General features: G+C 40.0%; 1 protein-coding gene across 14 annotated transcripts in view; it reads left to right on the top strand.

Moving 5' to 3' along the window:
- Positions 1-13,106, top strand: part of MAST2 (microtubule associated serine/threonine kinase 2) — a 200,988-nt gene that overhangs the window by 109,864 nt on the left and 78,018 nt on the right. Inside the window, exons 1-2 of one of the 14 annotated variants that reach the window (XM_082364120.1) lie at positions 1,780-2,049; positions 4,836-5,030. The exons of 11 other annotated variants lie outside the window; for them this stretch is intronic. In XM_082364120.1, the coding sequence (XP_082220246.1) occupies positions 2,003-2,049; positions 4,836-5,030 (242 nt within the window). In that variant the 5' untranslated portion in view covers positions 1,780-2,002. Of the gene's footprint in view, positions 1-1,779; positions 2,050-4,835; positions 5,031-13,106 lie in introns of those variants that run through there. 2 more of the 14 variants (XM_082364122.1, XM_082364121.1) reach the window with 2 other exon arrangements.

Raw genomic sequence — 13,106 nt, 5'->3', positions numbered from 1 at the left:
TATTAAGTAGCCTGGGGTTGGGTATTGGCGAGTGGAGAATATTGAGTAGAAACTCAGGACCGTGGCCTTAACTGCATGGCCTCGGCTTGGGATGAGGATAGATCGCAGCTAGTCTGTTAGATGTGGAAGTGTGGGCTTCTGTGACTGACCCTCATATCATCACGAGACTTTCCCAAAGTGGGACCCAGTACTCGTTCAGAGGTGCTAGATTTCTGAGAGAGTGTTTCCATTTTCGTTATAGAGAACAGGGGATTCTGGAAAGGAGCTGTGAGAGCCAAATGATTGGGCTGGTACATGGAGAGGGAAAGTGAGTGTCTGTAGCTGCCGGGTGGGGTGGGTTTGCTTGGGTCATTAGAGCAGTGGCTTGCAAACTTTTTAGACTATGACCCTCAAAAGTAAATAGATTTTTACATTGTAACCCATGACACATGTTTATACTTATATATTATACATATTTCAATAACAGTTGTCACAAACACACAAATTTCACTAAATAATTCTTATCCTTACTCTGTGTGAAGCACTTCAATATTTTCTTTTCTATTCTATTTCATTCTGTTTCTCTTTTAAGAAAATATTGGTCCCGACTTCCTAAATTGATCTCATGACTCACTAAAGAGTTGTGACCTGCAGTTAAAAAAGCACTGGTTGGAGTATGAATTAATCTTTTGAATGTTACCCTAGAAAAACAGTTTGACATACTTTGTCATCTAGGTGAATGAGAGGAGCCCGTCAGAGTTGGCAGGTGCTCTGAAGCAGGGGACCAAGGCTTTTTGCTTAATCTCAGCTCCCTTAGCTGTCAATGTTTATTAGCTCAGTAGTTTACTTGATCAATTGGCCAGGCTGCTTTTGTCAGATGGTTTCTTATGCGTTTGCACTTATCTTCTTTAGATTGGGAGCTTGCCCTCCTGGGAGGGCAAGACCTACAATAATAGCTAACAGTTCTGTAGCACTTCCTCTGTGCTAGGCAGTTTTCTGTTTTACATATATCAGTCTTTACCACAACATACCTCTTAGGTACCTTAGTAATTTTCATTCTACAGATGGGCAAACTGGAGCATGCAAAAGTTCAGTGGTTTACCCTTCTTTACAGTTCTTCTGCAGCTTACCTCACCTTACCTTGTATAACATCTGCCATATAAATTATTTCATTAATAGTTTCTGGATGAAATTAAACTAAATAGTTTCTAGGCTTATTTTTCTTAACTTTCCTTATGCCTTTTTTTTTTCTTTTTACCACAAGGTTATTTAAGTGATTGGAGAGTAATAGAAATTGAATTTAAAATGATGCTGGACTTAGTCTAAAGAAGGAGTACAGAGTTTACTTAAATTGGTCAGATTCTGAATTTGAATAGTGACTATGCCTTGAACCCCAACATTACAACTCTGTCATCCTCCATCAGGCCTAGGTTTGAGAATGAATAATGTTGCAGAAATGCCCACATATTCTTAGCTCATTATTTACTGATTTGGGATCCTTAATATGCTTTGTTCCATTCCCCTGCCCACTGCAACAGCTGTTCTAGTCTGGACCACGCCTCCTGAGTTAATAGTATTTCTGTCACAGTGTGAGTTTTCAAGTTGGTATGTGCAGTTTCTGCCAGAGTCTTTATTGTTGCCAGGTCTCAGGGTTGGAGGTTGCAACTGATTTGTGGGGGAGGGGATTTGATGCTTGTCACTGAGGAGGAACAAGGTGCTCCCTGGGGCTCTGATTTGTTGCAGGCTGAGTGTGAATGATGTCAGGCGGATCAGAGGACAGCTGATACATTTGGGATCTGGGACTCCTCACTCTGCCTCACTGCTGCGTTTTGTGCTCTTGGGTCTTTTTAAGGGGGGGTTCTGAAAATCATGTTTTTGAAGCAAAGTGCTTTAATTTTTCTCTTATATTTGGGAAGCCTTTGTAAGTTTCTTTTGGTTTATGACTGCATACCCCTTGTGTGAGAGAACTTCCTGCCAAGATTCCAAGTGTGAGAGGGCAAAAGCTTGAGTAGCCAGGAAAATCATGAAACGGAGGAGAGAGAGACTGGGAGCACCATGCCTGCGGATTCAGTAAGGAGGCTGGGGTCTCTGAGTGGAAACTGGCAGGTGTCAGGAAAAGAACTAATGCCAACTAACACGCCTTCATTTGCTTGGAAGAGACTCTGGTTTGGAGATGCCTGTCAGGAAGAGGGCTGAGCTGGCTTAATAGATTCAAGGTCAAAACAGTGATCCCTGGCAGAGGCATATGGGGTTTTCTAATTCTGAAAACTGAGTTAGATGTCTTTTAGTGATTCTTAGGTACTTGGGAAGCTGGGTTAACAGTGAAGATCTTTTTTTCCTGTCTTGCAAGCAAATGTGTATTTAAAGTTAGTGCCAAAGCCCCATGAATGTGAGAACAAATGGAAATGAAAGTATCTCTGCCTTTGACTAGAGAGGGTATTGTATTTCTGCCCTTGGCCTGTCAGCTCAGGACCTCAGATCTCTACCCTTGCACATCCAAGCCTGAGTCTTTCAGGGTGTGACCTGAATTTTATTTCTATGTTGACCAATATAGAAATAATACTTAGGTAAGGATTTTGAAGCTGGGGAATGGAAGAAGACTTTCACTTCAGGGTAGCTTTCCCAAGAGCTGCTCAGGCTTATTTAATGAAGAAGTACTGAGTGAATTGATCAGCAAATTAGGGAACCAGGGAAAGAAGTGCCCTAGGGTCCATGCCACCTCAGCGATCTGTCTTGAACTGCCTTTGCTGTAACTCACAGGGCAGAGGGAGAGCACTTCAGATTTTCTTCCCCTGAAGGGTAGTGGTTACGTGGAGACAGCATAGCTACTCAAGTAGGCAGACTTTGTCAGTGGGCTTCCTTTGGGTCGTTGCCCTTCCGTGCTAGTGGATGCTCATTGATTGAACTGATGATTCTACCAGACCTTGGAAAATCAAACTTGTTTGAAGTAAATAATTGGAAGGATTGGCACACTTTAAAAAAATGGTTTAGCCCCACATTAAAACTATGAAGTAAAAGACCACAATAGAGAAGCTTCATCAACTAAAGTGTCATTTAAAGTAAAGATAACTTGTGAGCAAAATTGGAAAAATTTCAATTAAGTTTGTAGTTTAAGAAAACATAAGGGGTTAAAAATCATGCTCACTGAACATTAGTGTACTGGTAATTGTAATTATTGTATCTGTTTTAGTGACTTTGAATTTGGGTTACGAAAACTCTCCCTGAGGATCTAGGAAGTAGTTTATCAATCACCTTTCCTTTTCCAAACAATCCTTTTTAGACTCTAGGCCCAGAGTCTAACCAGTTTGCAGAGTGGTAATTAAGAGCAAAAAAAGAATGAGATTTGGTTTTCATAGATTTTTTATAATCCTTATTATATATTCATCAAATGGCTAAGCCTCGTCTTATGTGATAAGATTTAAGACTCCAGAATTTTGTAAAAGCAATATTATTCAGGTTAACAAGAAAGGTGTCTTGTTGTATGTTCTGATTAGCTCTAGCTTATATATACTGTTGACCCTTGAACAACACACTTATACCTCAGATTTTTTTCAATAAATATGTCCTAGGGTACTACACGATCCACAGTTGGTTGAACCTGCAGATGCAGAACCTCAGATACGGAGTGCCGACTGTGAAGTAGGCGGATTTCCAACTGCGAGGGGTGTTGGCACCCCTAACCCCTGCGTTGTTCAAGGGTCACCTGTACTAGGGAGCTGATTTTTAAAATTCCTTAGATTTTTAAAATTATTTAGAGCTCTTTAGCAAAGTGAAAATTCTTTTTGAAAGTGAAAAATTAATCAAAAATTAATATTTTGCTTGTAATTTAAAAAATATGTTGTATTTGTAGAAATTTGGATATGCATGTAATTTTAAATAGTTATCTGCCATCCACTTTCCTATCCTATTATATCCTCATATTAAATACTCATCTGAGAAATATGCTGGAGCCAGCTAGAGGGATAATACATAGGAAGGTGAAGATTTCCTTTGAATATATGTAATTAAACACAAGCAGGATGTCACCAAATCCAAACAGGCAGCAATAACAATACAGGAAACTAATATCATTTTAAAACAGGTGCTTATGTGATACTTAATTTTTTTCCTATCTTGGAAATAAAATATTGTAGTTAAATGTGGTATTTGTATAGAAAGCTATGCCACTACTATAGCAAATTAAATGCTGTGCATCTGTCAGTTATTTTTCAACATCTGTGACAAGTCTATAAATGGTCAACAAAATAGAAATTCATATTTACCATCTGTCCGTTTTCAGTCTAGTGATCTCACTTAATAGTCTTCTTTAGGACTTAACATGTCAAGATGGATAGATTGTTTTTAGGGGGAAAAAGTAACCTGCAAAACGAAAATTTAAATAGAAGCAAAATTTATTATACAGAGTAAAGTAACGTTATTTGGTGTACTCCTTAGGCAGAAGTTAGCTAAGTAACTTGGTATTATTGTAAATGTAATCTAACAACTTAAAAACTATTAAGAATGTTTTACTTTTATTGACATACACATTTTTCTAGGAAATTTTAGTCATTGAACACAAAATATTATCTACTGCTTGCTAATTGATGAGTTACAGTAAATTTACAATATTTTCCCAGAAGCCAATCTAAATACTTGGAATATCCAAAGCTTAAATTTTTGGTTTTAATTCTGTGGATTAAGTTTTAGACTCAGTGGTCATTCTGTGCCAGCATTGGTACTGGGTATGATATTTGAGAATGGTTTTTGACCACTTACTTTTCTTGAGCCTCTTGCCTAAACTAACCCATCTTGAATGTTTCTTTTTGGCTGAGAAATTATCACTGACTCTGTCTTCTTCTACTGTGGTACCTTGTCAGAATCTCTGCTCTTTGTCGAGGATCTGAAGTAAACCGGCTCATACTTTCACCCACATCGGCTCCAACCCTATCCCTCACTAAAGTCCCATTTAGTGCTGATTGTCCTCTGGCTACTTCTCCTCTTGCCTTCTTCCTGAACACACAAGCCCACAGCAGTCCTGGCAGTCCCAGTTCCAGCCGCTCACTGCAGTGGAGGTAAGAAACCTGCTGTGATAAACGTGGGCCTTGGTGATTGCTTCTGGCCTGATAGGTAAAACCTAGACCTTTCTCCTTAATAATGGGGAGAAATGGAATGAAAGTTATGGCCCTCTGTGAAAGGAATTTCACAGATCTCTGTTACATTCAAAATTAGGGAGAAAATAGCGTAGCATATCAGTAGTTAGATAATTGTGTGTCCATCTTAACTGATGGACAGCCCTGTAACCACCCCATAGGAGAAGCATAGCATGACAGGATGCTAGAGCTCTCTCAGGGTTAAATAGTCCAAACCCACATTTTACACAAAAGGAAAATTTGATTCCAAAACAGGTTAGGGGATTTGTTCACGTTGCTGAAAATAACCGCCTCCGCATTTCTTCCTGTCTTCCTTATGTTCAACGTTATTTGAGTACATACTATGTGCTGGGCACTGTTTTAAGCATGAAGGACCAAACCATGATCACAAAGAGGTAAAGTCCCTGCCCTCAGGGAGCTTAGATTTTAGTGGAGGGAGGCAAACAAATTAGTGAGTAAATATTTAACAGATGGACATAAGTGATACTGAGAAAATAGAGTAGGTTAAGGGCAATAAGAAATGTGGGGCCCAGGGGTTGACATTTCATATAAGATGGCCAGGGAGGTCCTCAGTGATAAGTTGACATTTGAGTAAAGACCTGAAAGAAGTCACGGAGCCAGAATAGTGGTATCTGAAAGAAGAGTGTTTCAGACAGAGGCAACAGTAAGTGCCTAAGACCTGACCTAAGAGCTTGCTTTGTGTGTTCTTTGTGCAGCAAAGTCCAGTGAAGCTCGTGTGGAATGAGTTAGGTGGTGAGAGGTGGGAAATGAGGTCTGAGATGTAGTGGGAGCCAGAGATAGTAGAGCTTTAAAGCCATTATAAGGATTCTTACTTTTATGCTCAGCAAGATGAGAAGCTATTGACGGGTTTAAAGCAGAAGAATGTCATGATCTGACTTAGATGAAAAGAATCATTATGGTTATAGTTAGAAGGCTACTGTTATATTCTAGGTGAGAGACAGTGGTTTGAACCCACGATGGTGCAGGTGGTAAGAAGTGGTCAGATTTGCGGATCTATTTTGGAGGTAGAATTGATAGAATTTGTTGATGGATTAGATGCAGAATTTGAGAAGAAGATGAGTTAAGGATAACTGAAGGTTTGGGGCTGAACAGCTAGAAAATTGGAGTTACCATGAACTGAGACTGGGAAACTGCAAGAGATAGCTAATTAGACATTCAGTTAGAGATATGTGAGGTCTGGGCTAAAGAGCTGTAATTAGGAATTGTCAGTGTATAAGTGAAATGAATCATTAGGTTTGTGAGATCATCCAGTGAGTAGAGAAGGAGGAAATGTCAATGGATTGAGCCCTGGGGTGATCTGACTTTAAGAGGTTGGCCATTACCTTTATTACCTTCTTTGAAAAACCTCTGTTCCTCTTTTAGGCTTATGTCATTACATTTTTTCTTTTATCCATGCTCATTGCTGTCATCCTCTAATTTAGTTTTGTTCTCTGAATTCACATTCAGAATCTAGGACAGAATCAGTTTTTAATGAACACAGTGATGAATCTAAATTCTGCAAAATCCTTACCACATACATGTGCCTAATGAACATGCTGTTATTTAGCAATTGAGCAAATACAGGTCGAAAGAAGAGAAAAATGATTCCAGTAAACAATGTGAATAAGTGAAGAAAATTCTAGAGCTACTGGCAGTGAATTTGACCTCTATTTAAAAATAGATGGGGCTTCCCTGGTGGCACAGTGGTTAAGAATCCGCCTGTCAATGCAGGGGACACGGGTTCGAGCCCTGGCCCGGGAAGATCCCACATGCCGCGGGGCAACTAAGCCCGTGCACCATAACTACTGAGCCTGCGCTCTAGAGCCCCCGTGCCACAACTACTGAAGCCCGTGTGCCTAGAGCCCATGCTCTGCAACAATAGAAGCCACCGCAATGGGAAGCCTGCGCACTGCAACAAAGAGTAGCCCCTGCTTGCCGCAACTAGAGAAAGCTGCACACAGCAACGAAGAACCAAAGCAGCCAAAAATAAATAAATAAAATAAATAAATTAAAAAAAAAAATAGATGACCCAGGAAAGAGGGAACTAGGATCTACATACTGCCACCATACAGTGGCCATATTGGGATGTCTTTTATTTCCATGGAGTATAACTATTTTTACGGGCTGAATTGTGTCCCCCTAAAATTCATATGTTGAAGCTTTAACCCCCAGTACTTAGAATATGACTGTATTTGGAGACAGAGTCTTCACACAGGTAATTAAGGTTAAATATGGTCATTGGGGTAGGCTGTAATATGACTGGTGTACTTATAAGAAGAGTAGATTAGGTAGGACACAGACACAGAGGGAGAAGACAGCCATTTATAAGCCAAGGAGTGAGGCCTCAGAAGAAACTAACCCTGCTGACACCTTCTAGTCTCCAGAACTGGTAGGAAATAAATGTCTCTTGCTTAAGCCACCCAATCTGTGGTAGTTTGATATGGCAGCCCTAGCAAACTAACACAACTGTTGAGGCTTTTGGTTGCATTGCCGGAAAGGGCTAGAAATAGTAATTAGAACTGGCCCTGCTCAGAATCTTAACCCTTTTTATTGACTGCATTTTAGTGATGACTTAGGACCTTACAAATTGTTGTCCATAGTAATTTGAAGGACAATCAAGACATGGTTTTAAAATGATGCCCACTTTAACTCTTATACTACATTTCCATTTTTTCCTTGATGAGAAGGGATGGGTCTGTTATAGACAGGCCTTGATGCTAGCTCTCAAGTGTCCTGGATGGGTATGATCAACCTTAAGAGGCATAATAAATATGATTGTGATTTGAGTTGAATTAATTAACCTTGAACATTTAGTCAACTTGTACATCTTCTAAGAATATGATTCTAGCCTGCTGATTGGTGCTGAGACATGGGTATTGCATTGTGGATATAACCCTATTTGAAGGAGTACTAGATATGGTCCTTGGTGTAACTGATGCCCCTAGAGAGAGGAGGCAGTTGTGTCTTTGGCCATTCATTGGAGCTGTAGACCTCCTGGGGATAGAAGTTTGGTCTTGGCAACTTCCTGGAACATAGAATGGCTTAGGTTTTGGTTCAGTTTTAAATTGCCATCATCTTTGTTGGCCCCAAAGTGCAGCAAGAAATCTTCATTAGAGTGAACTTTGTGTTGGAAGGGTTCTGGCTGTAGCCTACTGCCTACTGCATAGGAATTCTTTTCATATAGTCTCTAGTGAAAAAGCTATTCTTTGGTTGAATATCTTCAGCAACAAGAAGTTCACTATTGAAGTTTGCAGCTGGGACTAATTCAGCCCGCTGTCCCCTCCTGTGTCACATGTGTGAGAAGCTTTCTGTAGACTTTTATGGCAAAGGACAGGTGTTCCTTTGGGCCTCCTCCAAAACTAGGCAGCCTTTGAAACCCTTTTTTGGTAGTGTCAAGATTGTTTCCTACCAAAGAGAAAGCACTATTTTCACTTTACCAACACCTGCTTGTCTTATCTGTCTTTTTTTAAACTGCTTTTCAAAGTAACTCTAAAAGAGGAACGTCTCCAGAACTTGTTCTTATCCTGGCCCTGTTGTAGGCAAATCACTTCACTTCTTTCTGTCTCAGTTTTCTACATTATTAAACTGGGGATGGTGATAGCACGTCAGGTGTTGCTGTCAGGATTAGATGAGTCAACACATGTAAAATTGTTCAGGATAACAATTATAGTTGCTATAGCAGTTATTTTGCTATTTTTGTTAGAAAATTCACATGTTGCTGATCCTCACACTTCATGTTGCTTCCATTAATTTTCCTTTGGCTTCCATTAGTTTTCTCATATTCTAATTTTCCCTTGAGTAGCTCTAGGTATCACTTATCATTATGTCCTGCCCATGGAAGCTTTGTCATTGGCTAAGATAAGGCTGTGGCAGCTGGGTGCTCTCCTGCCTTCTTGCGCAGGCTCACTAATTATTGCAGCTAAAACTGACCTGTTGGGGCACACCAGGACATGGACTAAAACAAGAAACACTGAATTACATTCTTTTTTGGGCCATATTTTGGCAGTGGGAAAAGTCTATCAAAACAGGTTTCAAGGTGTTTCCCCCCTCCCACCCCCTTCCCACCCCCCACACCCCCCTCCACCATGTAAGGGAAAGAACAGCTTGAGAGTATATTCAGATGTGATTCTCCTGTTAGGGAAGGGAAAGTACTTTTTCTTTTTTTAATGGAAAGGTGAAGTAATGAAGGAATACTAGCTGTGATTTAACCTCAGGAAACTTTGTATGGGAGAGAATTATTCATAGATCCTGGCTTCAGTGACTCTGAATAAACATAATGGTTGTATTGGGCAAGATGTCAAAGGCTTGTTCTTGGATTAAGAGCAGGAAGCTGAAGGTTTCTAGGGTATTTCTGTTTCTGTTAGTAGGAAAATTTTGTTTTCTGGAAAACTTACTCTCTTTTTTAGACTTTGTATTATGGAAAATCTCCATAATATTCCAAAGTAGAGAGAGTAGTCTTACATCTCCAGTATCTATGTTATCAACCCATGGTCAATATTATCTCATCTACATCCCACCTATTCCCCCCGCACTCAATTATTTTAAAGCAAATTCCATGTCATTTCATCTGTAAATATTTCAGTTTGTATCTCAAAAGGTAAGAACTCTTTAAAAACATAAGCATATTACCATTAGCACACCTAAGACAATTAATAATAATTTATCAATATCATCAAATATCCAGTGTTCAAATGTTTTATGATGGTTTTTTTAAAATCAATATCCAAATATGCCAACACAGTTCATTTGATTACTGTATCTCTTAGGTAGGGTGACCATATAATTTATTATCTAAACTAGGAAACTTTTAATAATGAAAGAGGACTCTATTAAGAGTTATACTGGGACAACAGACATAAACCTGGGTTGTCATGGACAAATTGGGATGTTTGGTCACTCTACTTTTTTTTTTTATAAATTTATTTATTTTATTTTTGTCTGTGTTGGGTTCGAACCCGCGTCCCCTGCATTGGCAGGCGGATTCTTGACCACTGCACCACCAGGGAAGTCCAAGGTCAGTCTACTTTTTTTTTTTTTTTGGCTGCACTGGGTCTTTGTTGCTGCCTGTGGGCTTTCTCTAGCTGGGGCGAGTGAGGACTGCTCTTTGTTGTGGTTCACGGCCTTCTCATTGTGGTGGCTTCTCTTGTTGCAGAGCACGGGCTCTAGGCGCCTGGGTTTCCATAGTTGTGGCACGCGGGCTTAGTAGTTGGGGCTCGCGGGCTCTAGAGTGCAGGCTCAGTAGTTGTGGCGCATGGGCTCAGTTGCTCCGCGGCATGTGGGATCTTCCCAGACCAGGCATCGAACCCGTGTTCCCTGCATTGGCAGGCACACTCCCAACTACTGCACCACTAGGGAAGTCCCTGGTCATTCTACTTTTAAAAGTTTCTTTCAGTCTAGGTTTTCCCATTCTCTGTTTTTTTTTTTTTCTTCCCTGCGTTTCATTTGTTGAAGCAACTGAGTTGTTTGTCCTTGTATACTTTCCCACATTCTGGATTTTGCTGATTGCATCCCTGAAAGGTATTTAACATGTTCTTATGACCTCTATATTTCCTGTAAACCTGGGGCTTGATCTGATTCTGGTTTGATTTGGGGGCCTGGGGAAGCATACTTAATACAGTAGTTGATGCAGTGTACAGCTATTAGGAGGCAGGTAATGTCAGGTTTCTCCCTTGTTTTGATAGTAGAGGCCATTGATAATTATTACTTAGATCGTTTATTTTATTAGGAGTTTGCAAAAAAGGTGATATTCCCATTCCTTTTCCATTTATTAGCTACAATACTTACATGAAAGGAATTTCCCCCTTGTTATGTATTTGTTACCCTAGGGTACAGTTAGGTACCCTTGCTCTTTTTTTTTTTTTTTAAATTTTTATTGGAGTATAGTTGATTTACAATGTTGTGTTAGTTTCTGCTCTACAGCAAAGTGAATCAATTATACATGTACATATATCCACTCTTTTTTAGATTCTTTTCCCATAAAGGTCATTACAGAGTACTGAGTAGAGTTCCCTGTGCTAAACAGTAGGTCCTTATTATCTATTTTATATATAGCAGTGTGTATATGTCAATCCCAGTCTCCCAATTTATCCCTCCCTTCTCTTTACCCCCGGTAACTATAAGATTGTTTTCTACATCTGTGATCCTATTAGGTACCCTTACTCTTTTTTTTTTTTGGCCTTGCTGCATGGCATGCGGGATCTGTTACCCGACCAAGGATCGAACCCATGCCCCCTGCAGTGGAAACACAGAGTCTTAACCACTGCACCGCCATGGAAGTCCCTGGGTACCCTTACTCTTGAGTCAACTTAATTAGACTCTTTCCTGGGCCTTCAACCTGACACCTGAGTGTCACCAGTTTCTTGGTAGGTGTTTTATTTGTAGTAAAGATGGTTTAGCCAGAGAAGTACAACTGGAGATTTTTGTCTGTGTGAAGGTCCTTGGGGCTTGCCATTTTAGTAGCTGCTGACTGAATGCTCAGCTGAGCAAAACCGTGGCTTCCTCTTTTGGCTCCTAGTAGTCATCCTGGGACAGGCACCTTGTCATACAGACTCTTGTTATGTAGGTGTTCTGAGAGGTAAAAACTGATCCAGGTAGCAGGAACCCAGGAGCCAGGCAGCTGCAGAAGATAAATGTTATTTGTTAAGTTTCTTTAGGAGGGCCACTTGTAGCGGCTTCTCTTTCATGCCTCTGGATGCTACAGGAGGAGGGGCCACTGCTTATCCTGACTGCCTCAGGGACTAGGGTCAGTCCCTTTCCCAGTCTTGATAGATAGGATAGGTTGGGGCTTAGAGAGTCCTTCTGTTGAGGAACTAGTACACTAGAGAAAGAGAAACACAAATAATTTTCAATGATCCTTGGCATATAAGAGTTAATTTTCATGGTGTATCTTCAGGATAAACTCCTAGAACTGGGGATGCTGAGTCGAAGAATATATGCATATGTAGTTTTATTAGATATTGACCAGTTTCACTTTATAGTGGTTATATCATTTTGTATTTCCATCAGCAGTGTAAGAGAATGTCTATTTGCTCAGTGCCTTGTCAACAGAATGTATCATCAAGCTTTTGAATTTTTGCCAATCTGATGGGTGAGAAATGGTTTCTCAGAGTAGCTAGCTAAAAAAAGTCATGCTAAAACGTTCCTTAAGGATGAATAATTTATTTCCCAACCTTATGTGGAGGGAAGTAATTTTCCTTTTCTAGGAAATTGAAGTGGATGCACCCATTTTTCCATTCAACTGTATACTAGGCCCTCTGAGCAGGAGTATAGGTCCAAGTTGGCAGTAGGAAAGTTCCCAGCATGTGTTGGAGAAAGAGAGAATGCTTTTGATACAGAAAGCTTTCGGCCTTATTCATCTCCATTACAACCATTCCCAGAACTTTTCAGGCGATTGCTCTGGACTTTAGCAGAAATATTTTTAAAAAATAATTTCAAAATTGCAAGGATAGTTCAAAGAACCCTCCAGCCCACAAACCAGTGGTCAGCAAACGCCATGGGCCAAATGCATTCTGCCACCTGTGTTTGTGTAGCCCATGCATGAGCTGAGAATGGATTTTACCATTGAAGGGATTTTTTTTTTTTTAAAGGACTATGTGACAGAGACCACATATGGCCCTCAAAGCCTAAAATATTTATTATCTGGCCCTTTTCAGAAAGAGTTTGCCAACCCTTGCCCTAACCCATTTGACAATCAGTTCCTGACATGCTATCCCATCACCCCAGAATACTTCAGAGTGTGCTTACCACAGAGATTTTTTCATGATTACAATACAGCCATTAAAATCAGGAAATTAGCGTTGATAAATACCATCATCTAATTCACAGACTTAATTCATATTTTACCAAGTGTCCTAGTAACGTCTTTTATATTTTTTCCAGGATCGTGTGTTATAATTTTATTATTTTTTTTTGTCTCCTTCAATTTGGAACAATTCTGTGGCCTTTTCTCAACTTTTATGACCTTGACACTTTTGAAAATTACAGGCCCGTTATTTGATA

Source organism: Balaenoptera borealis (assembly GCF_965194805.1).
Source record: "Balaenoptera borealis genome assembly, chromosome: 1".
In the NCBI taxonomy this organism is placed as follows: domain Eukaryota; kingdom Metazoa; phylum Chordata; class Mammalia; order Artiodactyla; family Balaenopteridae; genus Balaenoptera; species Balaenoptera borealis.
The sequence above is the reverse complement of the archived record's forward strand: the minus strand, read 5'-3'. Positions and strand labels throughout refer to the sequence as shown.